At 68.7% G+C, this 17,754-nt stretch overlaps 1 protein-coding gene across 3 annotated transcripts in view; it reads right to left on the bottom strand.

Moving 5' to 3' along the window:
• Nucleotides 1-425: 425 nt before the first annotated feature.
• LSP1 (lymphocyte specific protein 1) overlaps nt 426-17,754 on the bottom strand; it is a 31,393-nt gene continuing 14,064 nt past the window's right edge. The window contains exons 1-11 of one of the 3 annotated variants that reach the window (XM_039840348.1): nt 17,385-17,463; nt 9,189-9,326; nt 8,000-8,128; nt 6,160-6,319; nt 5,782-5,871; nt 5,558-5,601; nt 5,316-5,397; nt 4,625-4,759; nt 4,289-4,366; nt 4,035-4,136; nt 426-756 (exon numbers count right to left, since the gene is read on the bottom strand). In XM_039840348.1, coding sequence (XP_039696282.1) covers nt 4,047-4,136; nt 4,289-4,366; nt 4,625-4,759; nt 5,316-5,397; nt 5,558-5,601; nt 5,782-5,871; nt 6,160-6,319; nt 8,000-8,128; nt 9,189-9,326; nt 17,385-17,395 — 957 coding nt within the window. In that variant the 5' untranslated portion in view covers nt 17,396-17,463 and the 3' untranslated portion in view covers nt 426-756; nt 4,035-4,046. Of the gene's footprint in view, nt 757-4,034; nt 4,137-4,288; nt 4,367-4,624; nt 4,760-5,315; nt 5,398-5,557; nt 5,602-5,781; nt 5,872-6,159; nt 6,320-7,999; nt 8,129-9,188; nt 9,327-16,422; nt 17,315-17,384; nt 17,464-17,754 lie in introns of those variants that run through there. The other 2 variants (XM_039840347.1, XM_039840349.1) reach the window with 2 other exon arrangements.

Below are 17,754 nucleotides of genomic sequence, written 5' to 3'. Positions count from 1 at the left end.
CATCCATCTATCCATCATCTATCATTTACCCATCTGTCCATCCCTCAAACTGTCACTGTGCACCTCTGGGTGCTGGGGTGGGGGATGACTCCAAGGCAGGTCTTGTCCTCAGGGGGTGCGCAGACGAGAGTGTGCCCCGTCTCAGTCAGGGCCAGTCAAGGAAGGAGAAATCACATGCTTCGTGTGTACCCCGACTCATATGACCACACACCTCAGACCTCAGAGTCTACTCCCAGAGGCCATGGGACGGGACAGAGGGCCTGGATCCAGAGGCCTCCGCAGCCCGCCGGGCCTGCTCCCCTCCACTCTCCCCACAGCGAGCACTGAGGGGCCAGCGCGTGGGGACACAAAGAGCTTTATTGCACGAAATGCAGACGGCTGCAGGCGGGGGTGCGAGGGACGCGCGGCCGGGGCGTCAGCGCAGGCACGGCGGCTCTCGACTGGGACGTCCCCGGCAGGCGCCCTCACTGCACAGGCTGCACCTTCCTCGCGAGCTCTGGGCCCCGGTGGGCACAGTCTCTCCAGCGAAGCATCAGTGAGGGGCCCTGTCCTTCCCGGGCTGTGACAAGCAGAGCCAGGGGTCAGGGAATGAGAGGAGAGAGAGGTTGGAGGGTCCAGGGATAGAGGCCGCAGCGGTGGCGGGTGTTGGAGGGGCTGATGGGAAGCAGCGTCTTCGGCAAGGCTGTGCCCTGGGAGCCTGGGCTGGGCGTGTGGCAGGTCCACGGGCCTGGACCAGCAGCCGGGGCCTCGGGACAGCTGAAACACAGGTGGGGCGAGCGCCTTAGGCTGCCGTCCCCAGCGGGCAGCCCTGTCCCTCCCAGCCTCCGGCCTCTCTCTGGTGGCCACCCTGGCCCTACCCACACCCCCCTCCCACCACCAGGAGCAGCCGCAAGCTCCGTCCACCTCCGCCTGGGAGGCCTGCTCCCCGCGCTGAGCTCGGATGCCCTGGGCCCTGCTTGGGACTTGAAGCCGAGGGAAAGCTGCCTGTCACCTATCTGCCTGCTGCTCTGGCAGCTCCCCAGAGCTGGACCTGGGGCTCCTAGGGCCCCGAGCCCCCAGGGGTGGACAGCGTGAGCCCCGGAGCAGACCCTCAAGTCCCTCCGCAGGCCAACCCCTCCTGCCCAGCAGAGCCGGCGGCACCCAGGCCCCCTCTTCCCTCACCCTGGCGGTCTCTACCTCGGCCAGACACTATTTGTCAACGTTCTTGCAAGCACGTGGTGCCCAGAAGCCAGGGCAGGTGGCTCGGCAGGGACCGCCCGGCCAGGAGGTCTGAGGGAAGACCCCACTTAGCATAGCTCAGTGAAATGGCTCCCACCTCCAGGCCAATCTACTTCTGATGATGCAGCCTCAGCCTTCGGGTCTCTGGCCGCCACCCTCACCACTGGCTGGCAGCGGACGGGCCCGTGGCCGGTCTGAGACGGCACGTCGCCCCCATGCGCTTGCAGCTGGGGGCTCTTCCTGCTCCCGTGGGTACCCAGCCCAGCATGTGCACCCCCGCTCGGAGCTGGCCTGTGGGTCTCCCGGCCCGGTGGTACACATGGGCAGCGCCTGGAGGCGGGTGCCGGCTCTTGTCCACCACCCACCAGTGACTCAGGCCTCCGTGGGCTCCTCTCCGACCAGGTGACGGCCGAGTCGCCCCACGGAGACAGACGTGCCTGGAACGCACCGGGCAGTGCCCGGTGGGCAGGGCTGCGATGGCCAGGAGTGACGCTCCTGTGGGCCCCGGCCCCTGCCCAGCGGGGGCCCTATGACCCTCGCTGATGCACCGTTTCCCACCCCCAGGGGCAGCGATGGTCCTCTGCACGGCCTCGGCGGCCCCTGAGGCGGCTGGCCCTCGCCCCCAGGGGCCCCCCAGGCCCCCGCCACCCCTCCTGCCCAAGCCCGGGAAGGACAACGTGCGCCTGCAGAAGCTCCTGCGGAGGATCGGCCGGAGAAGGGTGGCGGCCGGGCCCCCTGCCCCACCCGGGGCCTTTCGCAGCTCCCTGTCCCCCGTGAGCGAGGCCAGCCACGACCAGGACAGCCCGGCCCCGCACCCCGAAACCTTCTGCGCGGAGACTGCCCTGCCCCCCGATATCCCGTGCGCAGAGACCGCCCTGCCCCGCGCCCCCCACAGCCCTGTTGCCCACTGCGTGGCACCCCCGCTGCGGCAGTCCACGCTGTCCCTCCACGTCACACGGCACAGTGGCCTGGGCACTGTCGTCACAGCCCCCGCCCCAGAACCCGCCTGGTCCTCCAGTGGCTTTGCCCGAGCCCCAGGCCCTGCAGTGGGGGGCACCCACATCAGCCACATGCAGATCCAGCTGGCGCCATCCCCACCGGCTGAGACCCATGCGTCCCCCCAGATGGCTCCAGGTGGGGGCCCTGGTGGCCAGGACGAAGGCACAGACTCTCCCAGGGCCCAGCCCTCGATCCCGGTGGCCCACATCCGTCCACTTCCCACCGGGGCCCAGGCTGCCAGGCCCAGGCCTGAGGCGGCCCCTGTGCCCAGGCCGCCCCCCAGCTTCCAGGCCTCGGGGCCCAGAGAAGCCAGTGCCCGGGTCGTGGTGCCCATAGCACCCACCTACCGCTCACCGGGACCCTTGCCCGACAGGCCGGCCCCCGCAGCCCCCGAGGCTGAGCGTCCAGAGGAGCCCCCCGTGGCCAGCCCTGCCACTGAGGCCCGACAAGCCTCTAGCCCCCACAGGGCCTCGTCCCACACCCCATCATCAGGCCCAGACCCCTGCCCTGCCCCCCAAGTTGTGCCCGAGCCTCGGCTCAGCGGCTGGACGCGCCTCAAGAAGCAGCTGATGGAGGAGGCAGAGCAGCCCCCACGCCTGGGGCCAGAGGCAACGGCCCCTGCCCACCCAGCGCCCCGGCTGCCCGCCTCCCGGGCCTCCAGGCTGTGGGACGCGGTGCTGTACCGCGTGTCAGTGGCCGAGTCCCACAGGAGCCCGGTGGCTCCCGGGGACGGGGCGCACGGCCTGGCCAGCCTCGGCCGCCTGCCCTTTCTGTGCCGGCCTCGCTTCAACGCCCGGAAGCTGCAGGAGGCGGCTACCCGGCCCCCGCCCGTGATCCCCTCCATCCTGGAGCCGGGCGCCCAGCCCAAGAACTTCAACCGGACGGCGGCCGGCTGGTGCCTCCGGTGAGTGGCCCATGGGGCGGCCCAGGGCCCAGAGGGGCGGTGGGTCCAGCGGGGAGCCACGGCCACTGGACCAGGTCCTGGGAGGGGCTGGCAGGGCAAGGGAGCCTGGGGCTGGCTGGGCGGCCAGGCCGGGCAGTGAGTGTTCTCCGCGTGTGTGTGTGGGGGGTCGCTGGGCGCGTCTGCGGGCTTGCGAGGGGCGTTCAGTGAGAGGGACAGTGCCCAGCCTACTGAGGGGCAGGCCTCGCACGGAGGGCCCACCTCCGTCTCCAGGGACGCCTGGGACGGCCGGATTCAGCCCCTGGACGCTCTGGGCTGTAGATGCTGAGGCTGGCGGGCCGGCTGCCGGGACTGAGAGAGGCCTCTGGCCCCAGCCCTCGGACCAGGACTTGCAAGGGAAGCAGCGTCGGCAGAGGGCTGGCCGCCTGCCCCCCGCGGGACGTGGTGGGTGCTGGGAACAGAGCCTGGGACCCAGGCCCCTAATAAATATGTGTCACACTGCACGGTGGCTACCTTCTGACTTTGCACCGGGGGGCGGGGGGTGCTGGGAACTGGAGTGACCCGCCCATTGGGACAGGAGGGTGACACCAAAGTCCGGGCTCCCTTCAGACCAGTGGGTGGGACCTGAGCTCCCAGGACTTCCGCCAAAGCCAACGGGCTGACCCCTGACGCCGTGGCCCCTTTGCAGGCGGGAGGTCGAGCCCCCCACTGGGGATGGCTGAGCAGCCAGGGCTTGGTGAGAGGGGGTAAAGCAGGTCTGCAGAGGCTGGGGGACCGAGCGGGGTCTGGCTTCTGGCCAGCGCGGATACTGGGCGTCGGCCCTCACCGGCTCCCTTGCAGCCTCGTCCAGGCCGCCACGGTCCCAGAACGGCCTGTCTCACACGGAGTCATGCTCTGGCCACTGCCCGAGACTCACCAGCGGGGCAGCCTAGGGCGCCGAGCCCTCATCCATGAGCACCTTCTCGTACTTCCCGTGTCCGGTGGCCACAAACTTGTACCTCTTCCCAGACGGGGTGCTCTGATGGGCAGGGAGACCGAGAGCGAAGGTGAGCACAGCAGGAGGGAGGTGACGCTGCCCCAGGAAGCCCTCCCAGAGGCACTGAGCACGGTGCGCCTCGGCCCTCACCGGATGGACCCGCCCGCGCTGCACCAACCCCTTTTAGGCTCTACCTTAATCGTCGACGACGTCTTGGAGCCTCCTTTCTGCTCCCAGAGCCTCTTCTTGCTCATGTCTCCTGCCACGATATCCTGGGGACAGAGGGGGGACACGTCACAGGGGCAGAAGCCGTGGGCCCTCCTCTCCGAGAGCCCAGGGGAGAGCGGGGAAAGGGGCCCCGTCTGCCTTCACCTCGCCGACCAGCCCGCCCTGCACAGCCCGCCACGCCCGGGGCCAGCCGGCTGAGTCCAGCTCCCCCACGTGCCCTGGGGTCACCCTTCCCCACTCGGCCTGGACGGTCTCACGCCTGCCTCGCCGGGGGGCCCGGCCTTGCCCAGGAGGGGCCGTACCTTGCAGGAGGGGCCCTTGGCAGCGGACTGCGCCTGCACCTCCCCCATCTCCCAGAGGGTCTTGGTGCTCGCCACGGCCATGCTGGGCAGCTCGATGGAGGGCTGGCGAGTTAGCTTGGGGGTCCGGCCAGCAGTCTGCAGGGGGGAGAGCCCAGGACTGCTTTAGTGGGGAGCCCCGTGGGACCCACGACGTCCTCCCACACAGACGACGCCCTCTGTATTTCCCCCGGGGTGCTTTCCCAATGCAGGGCGGGAGCAAGGCACCCTGAAAAGATGTGCGTTCCCCCTTCAGTGTGCTCGTGAAACACCGTGTGTTCGGTGGGGCACGGGAGAGAAGGCGCTCCCGCAGCTGCGCGGCCACCCGCACGCCGCACGGGGCGCCCGGTGCGAGCCTGGCGTGGATGGGAGCGCGCGGGGCGCGGGGTGTCGGCTGGAGGGACGCTGGCTGGATGGAGGGGTGTTGGCTGGGTGGAGGGGTGTTGGTTGGAGGGGTGTCGGTTGGATGGAGGGTGTCGGTTGGGCTGGAGGAATGGTTGGATGGAGGGTGTCAGATTGGATGGAGGGGTGGCCGGTTGGATGGAGGGGTGTCGGTTGGATGGAGGGGTGTTGGCCGGGTGGAAGAGTGTTGATTGCATGTCCGAATGGCTGCATGAATGGCGGGGGCCCAGCAGAATGGGGGACCCTGACATACCTCGACGGCCTGGGTGTACTGCTCTAGCCGCTCACCGATCTTGGAGACGGGCAGGGCTGGCTGGGACTTCTTCACGCTGTTACTGGAGAGGGCGAAGGGTGACACCTCGTCCCCCTCACGTGGCTGCTGCACCCAGCCTGGCCCCCGCCAGAGCCCTCTGAGCCCCCGATCTCCGCCCTGGCTCCTCTCACCACCCTCTCTGGGACAGGCAGGGTCCCAGCCAGGACAGCGGCCACACATACCTCTTGTCCACGGAGCGGAACAGGCTCTCGGTCCTGGCGATGACCTGCAGGGCAGGGCGGGGACGTGGCCTCAGCCCGAGTACAGCCCTCCCCTGCCCCACGTCAGGGCACCCCTGTCTGGGCACGGCGGGTGGGGGACGGCAGGGGCCCTCCTTATCCCAGCCCAGCGCGGGGCTCCCTCCCGGCCGGGGAGAGGCGGGGAGCAGGCTTGGGGCTTGACCTACGTTGGTGCTGGGGCTCAGGGGAGGGGAGCCCTGTCCGGTGGTCTCCAAGGCCAAGGGGCTGGGCGTCCTGGGTGGTTGGCATCTCTCATGCTGGGAACAGAACATCTGAGGTCGTGAGACCTAGGCGACCCCCTCCCATACCCCTCCTGCCCCCCGCTGCCCCCATCGGGGCAAACACTCCCCGCTCACGCCTCAGGGCCTTCCCAGCCCAGACATACTTCGGGGCTGCAATTCTACAGAAGGGGTTGGCCACACAGGGTCACCGAGCCCCACCACTCTCTGAGAATGGATGTGTTGGCTCCCTCTGGGCCGGGCCCACGAGGCCCCCAGTGCGTGCCGGCCGCAGAGGCAGGCCCCGTGTGGCCCACCATCACCTACCTGCTCCTGGGCTGGCTCTGCCCCAGCCAGCGCCTGGCTGTCCCCAGAGGCCTCCCCTGGGCCTGGCTCCCCCTGGGGCTCCGGGCCCGAGTGCAGCTGCAGCTTATCCAGGCAGACTGTGTCTGGGCTCAGCTCGGCCCCGTCCTGGTTCCTGCAGGGCCTGTGGGAGGAAGAGGCTCACAGTCCGACCAGGGATATGTGATCGCTCAGTTCAAATTTCCCTGTTTCCAAGCCTCAGACGGTCAGACCCGTTGAGTACAAGGTGTCCCGAGACCCCAGCCTCTTTGGGGAAGTGTGTGCAAGGACCTCAAGAGCCAGATCCAATCCCTGGGGCCCCCAGGGAGCAGGGTCCACCGCCCCGACCCCACTGGGCAGGCCTCTCTCAACTGACAGCCGAGGCTGAGCTGGGCTTGGCCTCCGGGTTCTCTGACAGGCCCCAGCCTTGTGTCCTGCTTGTCCCCGTCCACCCTGCGGCCTAGGCTGGCCGGTCCCTGGGGCCAGGGCTGCCCTGCTGTGCGTGTGGCAAGTGGGCTCCAGGGAGAAGGTTGTGTGGTGGCAGTGAGATGGGGTCTGGGAGTTTGGGGGGCTGTTCAGCTGGAGGACAGACAGGGGCAGGAGCACAGCTATGAGCATTTCCTCAAGGAGAGGGGCTGACTATGCAGGGTGGGGGTGGGGGGAGGGTGGGGGCTGCCAGCCCACGGGCGGCCGGCAGCTCTGCATTTGAGCAGGACTGAACCTGGAGAAGAAGGTGGGAAATTCTCGCATTTTCCATGATTTCAGGCCCCTTGGTGTTCGTGGCAACCGAGACCCAGACCCACCGCCCAGGGCGGGCCGGGGTCCAGCCGGCGCAGGCACACAGAGGGCCCATTCAGCCGCGGCATGAGCAGGGCCAGCGGGCAGGGGCGGAGGCCGAGAGGAGAGCAGGCGGGAAGGGCTCCACCGAAGACACAAAGTGCCCCCTGCTGTTGGGGATGGTGGCCTGCCGCCGGCCAGCGGGGAGGAAGAAGCAGGGCCGGGACCCACACTCCTGACCCCAAACCCCACTTCGGAACGGCAGAGTGTGCACCAGCTCCCGAAGGCAGCTGGGGGAAACTGAGGCTGGGCGGAACCAGAACCATGGCCTCCGCGAGGCAGATGTCTCTAGGGGTGTGGGAGGACAGGGAAGGGGTGTGGACCGGCTGCAGGGTCTCGGCTGGAGCTCCAGGCTGCCTGGAGGGGCTGGGAGGGGGCTCAGAGCGGGGGAGATTCGGGGCTCTGGAGACACTCAAGGCAGCGGGGGGCCCTGTCCCGCAGCCGGAGCCCCGGAGCACATGGGCGCCGTAAGCACAGCCTTGCCAAGAGCGGCAGACCCCCTGAACTTGGGGGGCTCCGAGAGCAGCCCCCATCCCTGGGCTCAGGAGCACTGCGCCCCCACCCCCCGCCCGCCCGGTTCAGACCGGCTAACACGTCTACACATCTGGAAAGCTTGTCCCCCAGGCCGACTGCGGGCCTCACATCTGGAAATACCTGGTCCCCTCCGTGGGAATGGAGGCCGGCCAGCCCCCGGGGAGGAAGGGGGCCGGGGCCTCCATTACGTCAGCGGGCTGCAGATGTGCGCTGATGTGGCAACACCCGCTGGCCGCAGCTGGGCTGGCCGCGGCCCAGGGGTGAGATTTCCTCACCGCCTCTCCCCGCAGCCCCTCGCGGGCCGTCTGGCTCTCTCCCTCCCTCAACCCCCTCTCAGCCGTGGGGCCCCTTCGGGGGGCTGGGAAGGGGAGCAGCGGGCCATCGCTCAGGCACGGCTCGGGGGGCTTGCAGAGAGCCTGCGCCTGGGGCCGACTCCGGCTCGAACCCCACTTGCCTGTCCTCCTCGGGGTCCCCCTCTGGGCTCGCTCCCCAAGGGGGCTCCTGCTGCCGCCGCTCCGGCTTCTGGGACCAGTCGCTGAAACCCTCATCCTCGTCCAGTTCGGGGCTCTCCGAGGCCTTCAAGCTGAAGCGGCAGAACAGAAAGGGGCTCGGGCTGGCCGGACGCTGTGCCACAGAGGCAGGACCGGAGCCTGGGCCAAGTCCCCCATTGTCAAGGGTCCCTGAGGCCAGGGGCTGCGTCCCCTCCAAAGTCTGGAGCTGCCTGAGGCCACAGCTGTGTTCACTCTATGAGCACAGGGCTCCCCAAGAACACGGCTATGTTTACCCCATGTGTTTAAGGCTCCCCGAGAGCTGGGTTGTGTCTCCCCCATCTGTCTAAGGCTCTAAGAGCTGAGTGTGTCTCCCCCATTGATCTCAGGGTCCCCAAAAGCTGGCCTGTGTTTTTCCCATTGGTCTAAGACTCCCCAAGAGCTGGCCTGCATCTCCTACATCAGCCCGTGGGGTGGGGGATCAGTCTTCTGCTCTCCCAGCTGAGCCCCCCTGGGCCTGGCCCCCGGCTCCTTCCCCAGGCAGCAGTGTGAGCCCCTGTACCCCGTTTCCCCACCACAGGCTTGTGATTCTGGCACCAGTGAGCCCCCTGCTCCCCCACCTCCAGCCTCTGCTTCTTCAGGGACCTGGCTCGAAGGGCCGTGACCGCCGCAGCACCCCACCCCGCCCGGAGCCGCTGACTCGGAGAAAATGGAACAAAACGGGGCCGGGAAGGGGGCGATGCTGGAAAAACAGCCCGGCCCAGCCCAGCCACGGAGGCCTCCTGGGCCTGGGAGGAAGCGAGCCGGCCTTGGCCCGCCAAGGTAGACGTGGCCTGTGTGAGTCACCGGCAGGAGGGAGCTTGGGCGGGGGGCTCGGGGGCCTCGCAGCTGGGGTCAGAGTTGGTCCAAGCAAGGGCTGGGGCCTCTCAGGGCGGCCAGAGCCGGATCAGCCTGGGAAGCTGGCTGGGGGCGGGGGACGGGGAGGGGAAGCTGCTGTGCCTCTGGCCAGGCGTCCTGCAGAGTCCACTGGCTCCGGGGGCTGCGACGACCCTCACTCAGGAGCACCCCCCAATCCTGCCCCCGGTCTCGTCTGCTCTGCGGCCCCCGAAACCCCTCTGCTCGGGGGCAGGACAGGCGGGGCTGCCTGGTGCTTACAGCTTCTCTTGCTCCAGAGGCTCTGGGCACGGGCCACCTCCATCCTGGTCCTGGGTCCCCAGCTGCCTGTCCCTCTCCTGCTCCTGTCGTTCCGGGGTGACCTCCTCCTCATCTTCTAGACCCCACTGCGCGGAGAGCCTGGGGGACACAGAGAAACAGTCACCGTCGGCCCACACCCCGCTTCCCCAGTGCAGGCAGGCCTTGCAGGGGCTGCGTGGGGAGGGTACTGGACCGCCCCGGCCCTGTCTAGGCCTCAGTGTCCCCATCTTTAAGGCAGAGGTCGTAGGAGATGGTGGCAACGGGGCCCTCTGCGGGGAAGTCTTTGGGTTCTGTAGGCATCTCACACCTGGGTGCCTCCTGGTGGTGGAGGGGATCCTGTGTCTAGGCAGGAGCAACCTAAGGATGGGACAAGACCCTCTGTCCCCTTCCAGCTGCCTGGATTCCCGGACCTGAGCGGAGCCAGGACACACGCCATCGAGGTCTTGGCCGCAGGCAGGGCCACCCAGCTAGGCAGCCACCCCAAATGGGGTGCCCCTTCCTGTCTCCCAAGAAAGAGGTGCCCTGAGAGAAGCTGGCCCCCCCAGAGGAGCCTGGAGCCGGAGAAGGGGCTGCCTGCAGCTGGGGCCCCACAGGCTTGGCTCACCCAGCGCCCCCCACCCTCGCCGTCTCGGGGCCCTCCACAGAGTCTCTGGGCTTTTTCGGAGATGGGGAAACTGAGGCGCACTGCAGAGCTGGGCACGGGAGGGCCTCCTTTCTCAGCACGTGCTGAGCCCTCAGCTTCTCAGCGTCTCTGGGACTGGGGGGGCCGAGCCTGGCCGCCCCTGCCCTGGGCCAGGAGACCCCGAACACTTGGTGTTTAGCCCGCACGGTCCTGCCTCCCCCAGCCCCCCTACAGTGGGAGAGGGGAGTTGTGGGTTCCCACATTTGCAGGGCACACAGCCCCGGCCTGGGGTCTCAGCCCCTTCCTGCCGGTGTCCGCTGAGTGACCCCGCAGCTCCCCATCCTCTGGGCCTCCGCCCGAGGCCTCAGCAGCCAGCGCGTGATCTAATCTCTCCTAAGTCTCCTTGGAGCCTCTCCGACAAAAGCCAGGCCCCTCCGCAGCCTCAGCTCAAGGCCCGCTCCCCCGCCCGGGCGGCAGCCCACCCCCAACGCCCTCCCCAGGCCCCCGAGCCTCCATCCCCACACCTGGTCCCATCACGCGGCACAGGAAGCCCCACCTCCCCCTCCAGGCCCTCGGCCGGGGGGCTGTGGGGCCTCACTCTGTGTGGGAGGGAGAGCCTGGGGTGCTCTCGGGGCTGTTGGGTGTCTGGGAGCCGGGGTCCCTTCCCGCTGCACACACCAGCAGCCCCTCCAAATGGCAATGGGACCCCTGTGCTGGGCCTCACGCCGCGGGATGGAGGGAGGGTACCCGTGGACCTGTCCTGCAGCCACCCGGGGGGGCAGGCACCCCAGGAAGACTCTTTGGAGGAGAGAGGCGGCCATCTTGTTCTCTCGCCCCATGTCTAAGCTGCACGCGCCCACAGGCGTGTTTCTGGTGGGGTGTCTTGGCCGTGTGTGGCACAGGGGTGTGTGCCATGGGCCCGAGGCCTGGGGCTGACCTCGGCTCCTCCTCAGACCCCTCCCCAAGTCCTGGGGACCCTGCACCAGCAAAGCCCACCGTGTGGGGGTGTTGACACATGTGCGAATCCCCACGTCCAGGCCACAGCAGCACCACACAGGCCCCCGCTGGGCTCCCGTGCCAGGCCGGACGTCCCTGGGCCTCTCCTGCCCACGCGGACACACGCGCTTTTCCCATGATCTCCACGTAGGCACTTGTAGCCCCCCACCCGTGGGCCCAGACACCCCGCGCCATGCACACACGTGAGCACACGCGGACGTGCACGTGCAGACCGGGACACGGGAACAAGGTGAGGGCGTGCTGGCGGGCCCGGCCCCCAGCTCTGTTTACTGTTTTGCTGGCCGTCACCCTGACGACCGCCCTGGGAGAGGCCAAGGCACATTTTCTGAGAATATCGTCTCGGAGGCCCCTCTCGGGGTCGCCCCCCGCTCTTGCCGCAGCGTGGGGCCCCCCGAGCCCTCCTGGCGGGGAACTTGGGGGAGCAGAGTCGGGGTGCAGGGCAGGGGTGTCCCAGTGTCTCCACAAAGCCCCATGCTGGGAGGAGCCACCCCTCCACAGCCCCTGACCCAGCAGCCCAAGAACAAGGAGCCAGCTAGGCCCCTTCCCTCCCCGCCCCCTTTCCCTCCGGAGGCCCCGGGATATGAGTAATGCAGCCCCCCCGGCCCCTCCCATGACCTCAGCCCCTCTCTGAGCCGCAGCTGGGCTCTGTTCTAGGAACTGGGATGGGGGTGGCTCTCTTGGGGTGGGGTGGGGGCCTCTGGCCTGGGAAAGGCGCCCCCGGCCAGAGGCCCAGACCCCTTGGCACGCTCAGCGGAGCTGTCAGGATGCTGGCGACAGCCGGCCGCCTGTGGCCCCAGCTCAGCCGGCTGCAGCTGCAAGGGATTTGCTGTTCCCCAGCAAATGCAATTAGGCGATTTCCTGTGTCTGTTCTGGCTCCGTGCTTGAGGCCCAGGGTTCAGCCCGAGGGGCGCGGAGTGGGGCCCCGCACCCCTGTGTCAGGCTCCACCGCGGGGGCCCTGCCCCACCCAGGTGCACCAGCACGTGAGACCCCAACAGGCCTGCAGGCTTACGACTCCCCACACTGAGTGGGGGGGGGTCCCTGAGTTTGGGGGCAGCCCCCACGGGCCGGGTATATCGCATACGGGTCCCCCACTGAAGACGCCGGCCCCCTCCCCTCCTTCCTCCGTAGCCCCCAGTCCCCACCAAGGGCAGGTGGTGCCAGGCCTGGCACTCCCAGCTGGTCCCTCCTCCCTCCTCCCTCCTCCCTCCCTCCCCGCCCCGCCTGGCTCCAGAAGGGGCTTCAGGCCTCAGTCCCGGCTCAATTCTGCCCCCTGCAGGCGGCGAGTGGGCTGCCCCACCTGCCTCTCAGAGTCACGGGGGAGAGCTTGGGGCTCAGCTGGGGGCAGGGGCCAAAGGGACAACAGCCAGGCGAGGCCTATCACGAGAGAGCATTTCCTTTAGGCCCACGGGGGACCCTCCTGGCCTCAGGTCCCCTACACACCACGGGTAGGAGCCGACTCAGAGGCCTGGGGAGCTGGGCTAGGCCCCCACCCCCATGCCCAGCCTCCCTGGGGTCTCATACGCCGTGGGCCAGGGTGGACAGTTGCAGAGCGACCGGCCCCTCAAGCGGCCATAGAGGTCATGAGCGAAGGGACAGAAAGTGGAGAGAAATGACCCATGGAGAGGCCTTCTCAGCACCGGCTTCCAGGGCTGTCAGAGAGCAGGCACCCCAACCACCTCGGTCACAGAGCAGGCCCCCAGGACAGAGGTTGGGTCCACTCCGGGGCTTGGGAGAGGGCAGCACCGCACCCCACAATGCGGGAGTGTCCCCTCACTGGTTGTGCAATGTGGGGTCCTGCTCCAGGCAGCCCGGGGAGGGGTCCGCGGGTGTGGCGCTGCCAGGACGCTAGCTGTCACTCGTCTGCAGGGGCAGCTGGGGATGCAGCTGTGAGGGGGCGGGGGGAGCCAGGAGCACAAAGAGCCCCGAGCCAGCTAGGGAGCAGGTGGGTGCTGGGTGGGGCGCAGGAGTGCACGAGGCGCCCCAGGCTGGGGTGTAGGCACTTGGCTGCAGCTGCTGGACCTGGCCCCCCACCGGCCTGGCACTGGTCCAGCCCCCTCCTGGCCCCTCCAGCAGCTCCTTCCTGGGTGTGGCTGTGCCCTGCTGGGCCTGAGGGTGGGGGGCAGCCCCCTCCTGGTGGTCACAGCCTCGTGGGCCCAGTAGACACCCTGCCGGGCACCCGGCAGCCCGGGGAAGCTCGGAAGGTGACCTCGAACTTGGTTCTGAAAGATGAGCAAGGGCTCGTGGGCCCGGAGGGGGCGAGAACAAAGGCAGTGGCAAGAAGGCGGGTGGGCCGCAGACCCCGGTGTGGCAGAGCCGGACAGTCTCGCCCCGCACCCCGGCCGGAGCTGTGGCCCGGTCCGGCTGGCTCCCAGGCCGCCATGGGCTGTCATGGCCACGCCATCGCTGGGGCCTCAGTGTCCCCACACGGGACTGAGGGAGCTGGCCCTTGCCGAGTGCTCAGCTCTGCACCGGGGTGCAGGGGCGCCACCCCCTCCCGGCTCCTCCTGGGCCCCAAAGCGGGTGGCAGGACGGGACAGGACGGGGCCCAGGGGCCAGGGTCTGAACAGCTAAGCCACGGGTCCGGGGGACCGGTGGGAAGGTCACAGAAAGTTCTGAGCAGAGAGGAGTGTGGAGTGGAGGTAATTAGAGGATGTGAGGTGAGGTGGGGGTCTGCTGCCATCTTTGGGGTGACTGGATGGGGCCCGAAGCAGCAGACACATGGGGCTGAGGGTAGGGGATGGCGTGGGCGGTGTCAGGCTGGTGATCACTCAGCCTGAGGAGGGAGGGCTACCGGGACGCCAGAGAGCAGCTCAACCCCTCTAGGGAGGCCGGGGCTGAGACCATGGCGGGGGTCCCTCTGACCCCTGCCCCAGGGTGAGACCCTAGGCCCAGCGTCTAGCCCCCGGCTATAAAGAGGGGCACTGATCCCACCCCCAGCTGTCCCTGAGGGGGCGGGGCTGGAGCCCCAATAGGGACAGGCCCAGCCACGGCCCACACTGCTTCCCTTAGCCCTGGTGGGCAGGCCTGGCAGCCTCCCTGGAGGAGGGGACATCCGCCTACAACGCTGGCTTCCCCCACAGCCAGGGAGACAAGAGCACCCAAAAGTCTCGGGCTGGCCCTGAGGGGCCAGGTTTGGGGCTGGTATGTCCTCCAGGGCACCCCTGCCATGCTGGGGGTCATGGGGGCATGGCCCCAGCCCACGGGAGACCAAGGCTGGTGAGAGGCCCGCCCGCAGCGCGCACTAGGTGCCCCGTGCCCCGAGGCAGGGCACCCTGGGGCGCTCCGCAGGAGGAGGGGCCCTGCCCAGCCCGACTCTGCAAGTCCTCGCCAGCCCCGCAGGAAGAAGGAGGGCGGCCAGCGCCCTTCTCCGAGCCCGGCCTCGGACGGTTTCAGAGCAGCCTGTTTACGGGCATCTTTGTATCAATAGTGACATCAGCCCAGAGCCACCAGAGGCCGCGCCTCGCCCCCTCTCCCAGAGCTTGCTGGCAGCACCCCTGGATCAATGCAGCCTCTGCAGGGCCTCTCTGCCCGAAACCCCATTGTCTTCCCGGTGAGGCAGCACTTGGGGGCCCCTTGTTTGGGGAACTCCTAGCTGCCTCACCCAGAGCCCCGAAAGCCAAGGAGCCCTCCCTTCAGCCCATCCGGCCCAGCCAGCCCTGGGGCAGACCAGGTCACCAAGGACCCCTCGGGCCAGCTCCAGCCCTCACGCTGCTACTAGTTTCTCCCCCCGCTCAATGGGGTGGTCACCCCACTTCACACCTGAGGAGTGGGGCTGGGGATCACAGCCACATCTGCCACCGTCCCCCACCTCCCTCCCCTGCCTGGGCTCCCTGCTCCCTCTTAATGACACCCGATATCTGCCATCTGCTCCGTAATCTCCTGGGCAGCTTTTCTGTGCTCATCGTTCCCCCTCCCCACACCCCCAATCTCACCCGCCGCCCCCTCCCTCCGCCAGGTGCTCAAGACCCAAAGGTGGGTGAAATTTCCTCCCTGCCCAGGGCTGACCCCGACACTTGACGCCCGACACCTATGGCGTGACTCGTGGGCCACGGAGCTGGACCCCTATTCCAAGGTCTTGTTTAAGGAGGGATGTAGCTGGCAGGAAGTCCTCTCAGGGGAGGGGATCCCGTGCCTGCACCCAGCCTGGAGGGACAGGGGACATGGTGGTGGAGGAAGGGGCCACACATTGAAGTGTGGGCAACTGGGGCACATTGTGAGGGGCCGTGGCCACGGGGAGGCAGACAGGACTCCTCCCGTCTCTCGTGGAGCCCAGATCTGAAGGCCACCACACCTCTGACCCACTGTCCCAGCACCTCCCACGCAGGTACACCTGGGGTGACTGCGGTGTGGGGGGGAGCGCCTGCCCCGTGGATCTGCATCCTCCTCCTGTCTGGCCAGAGCCACTGCCCCATCCCCAGCACCGCCGGCCGCTGCCCCGTCCGCAGCACCGCCGACCACTGCCTCGTCCCCAGCACCACTGGCCACTGCTCTGTCCCCAGCACTGCCGGCCGCTGCCCCGACCCCACCACCGCCCGCCACTGCCTCGTCCCCAGCACCACTGGCCACTGCTCTGTCCCCAGCACTGCCGGACGCTGCCCGCCCTGTGCGAGCTGCCCACACAGGGACCAAGACCCCATCCCAGACTCTGGGGACGACGAGTCCCTCCCTTGATAGTGCCTGTCCCTCGAGCCCCGTGATACGCCTGGCCCCTGGGTTCCTGCCTCCCCCTTCACTGTACACCTGTGACGAGGTGGCTACCTTGGGCCCCATGCAAGTCCTGGGGGGCCAGGCTCTGAACGCTTATTGGGGCGACCGCAGCCCAGTCCTGCCCATCGCACCGCCCAGCCCCAAGACATCTAGGGAGCCGGCGGACCCCCGCTGTCTACCCACATGGCCCCGGGGAAGGTGCCTAACAGAGCCGCTGCCACCCAGGTGCCACGTACTGCGGGCGGGTCCAGCCTCAGGGAGTCTGTGACCCTGAAATCTTCCTCACAGGCATCCGGCCCACTCTTGGGTCTCCCCGTACAACTTGGCTCCACAGGGCCGAGCTGCGAGCCCCCAGCCCCTCTATCCCAGGGCCCCCTGCCCCGGGTCCTCAGAGGCTGGGTCGGGGACCATCCACCTCCGCAGTAGAATGGGGTCCAGAACCTAGCTCGACGTCCCGCTGCCCGGCCAGTCACCTCCCTCTGGCTGGGGGTCCTACCTCTCGTGATGTGTTCTGTGGTCAGCCTCCTCCACGCCTCTGACCCCATCTGCTCTGACCGGCTGCCCGTCTGGGCTTGGGGTCGGAGGTCAAGGCCTCCGCTCCTCGGGTCCAGCCTGCCTGTTGGATCCAGCCTGGCCGTGAGGCCCGTGCCCGCGCTCGCCGGCGGCTCCCGCCTCCGCCCCGCGCACCGCACACGCAGGGCTGCCCGTCCTCCGAGTCACTGACCACAGCACTGCGAGGGCCTGGGCCAAGTGCCACGCAGCCCCGAAGACCTTCCGGGCGCCCCGCCCCTCACACGCAGCATCCTCTGCATCAGCCAGTCGCCCTGCACACGCGCACGCCTACTCACCACAGCTCTCGGCCGACCTCCCGGGGACCGGACAAGCGGGCTGACCACATGGCGCCCTGAATGACCGGCCGGCAGCCCTGGCTGCATCTCCAGGTCCAGCCCCGTCTCCTCTTGGCACTGGACGGCCCTCCAGGAGAGCCGGTCGCTCCCGAGCCGGGCTGGGACTGCCTGGCAAAGCTCTCGGGCCTCTCGCGAAGCTGGGCCTTGGCACGTTCCGTGACACGCGACTGCTGGCTGGCACTGGCTGGAGCCTCTGCCGCCCCGCTCCCCTCTCTCCTGCCCAGACCCACCTCGCACCCAGCAAGCCCCACGCACGGCTCTGCCCGCAGGCACTGCCGAAATGGCTCTCGGGTCAGTCCAGTCCCCAGGTCCCTGCACGGCGGCCAGAACCTGGCCGCCCACCTGGGGCCACCACCTGGCACGGGGAGGTCCTGAGGTGCGGCTCTGCTCTCCCGGGGGGCCCTCCACCCCAGCGTATGGAGCAGCCGGACCCTCTGCCCGGCGCTCCAGCCCCCCCCGCCCCGGAGCCATACCTGCTCCCAGTGCCTCGGGGGTGCAGGGGGCCCATGGCCGCAGAAAGAACAGAGAGAGCCCGGGCTCTGCCGCCAGACTGACCCTAACTCGGTCTCCATCACATCGCCCCTGGCTACGGGTCCTCTTGTTCTGCAGACCCTCGCTGCCTGTCCCCTCAGAGCAATGAGCACGAGTCCAAAGCTCCCTGGGTCTCAGCCTCCCATGTGCACAAACGGGGACGTGGGGCCGACCTCGGCACTCGGGTCCTGCCGCCAGCTGCGGGCAGGTGGACGTGCCCTGGTCATCTGCCCCTGAGATGCCCACCAGGAACTGGGGGCTCGGCTGGAACAGCCCCATTTAAAGGGGCTAAGCGACCCCTCCACGGCCGCACGTGGCCCCTCATGGCCGTCCCCACACCAGCCCATCACAGATGGGAAACCATGGCTCACAGGTACAGCATGCCAGGCGGACAGCACGGCCTCGCTTCCAACCCACAGCCCGCGAGCAGGCGACGGGACGGTCCCGTCCAGGGCTCCCAGTCAGGTGCAGAAACCCCGCACCCAGCCCCGCCTCCCACCCTCTGCTGCTCGCGTGGAGCCCCTGCTGGTCCCTTCTCCACCCTCCCTGGAGACACAGGAGCAGCCCCAGCAGGCGTGGCCCACCTCCCGTGCCCGGCACCCGCCCCGTCCACCCCTCTGGTCCCCTTCCTTCCGCTGCGTGGGGGCCTTGTGGGGGGACCAGCCTCGGTGGCGCCCATGGCCCCTGGGGCACCCCATCCCCTGCCTCGTCCAGCTCGCTCTCAGCCGCTCTCCTGCCCCT

The sequence above is a fragment of the Pteropus medius genome, unplaced genomic scaffold (genome assembly GCF_902729225.1).
Source record: "Pteropus medius unplaced genomic scaffold, Ma_sr-lr_union100, whole genome shotgun sequence".
Taxonomy (NCBI): domain Eukaryota; kingdom Metazoa; phylum Chordata; class Mammalia; order Chiroptera; family Pteropodidae; genus Pteropus; species Pteropus medius.
Note: the sequence above shows the minus strand (reverse complement) of the source record. Positions and strands in the feature narration are given on the sequence as shown.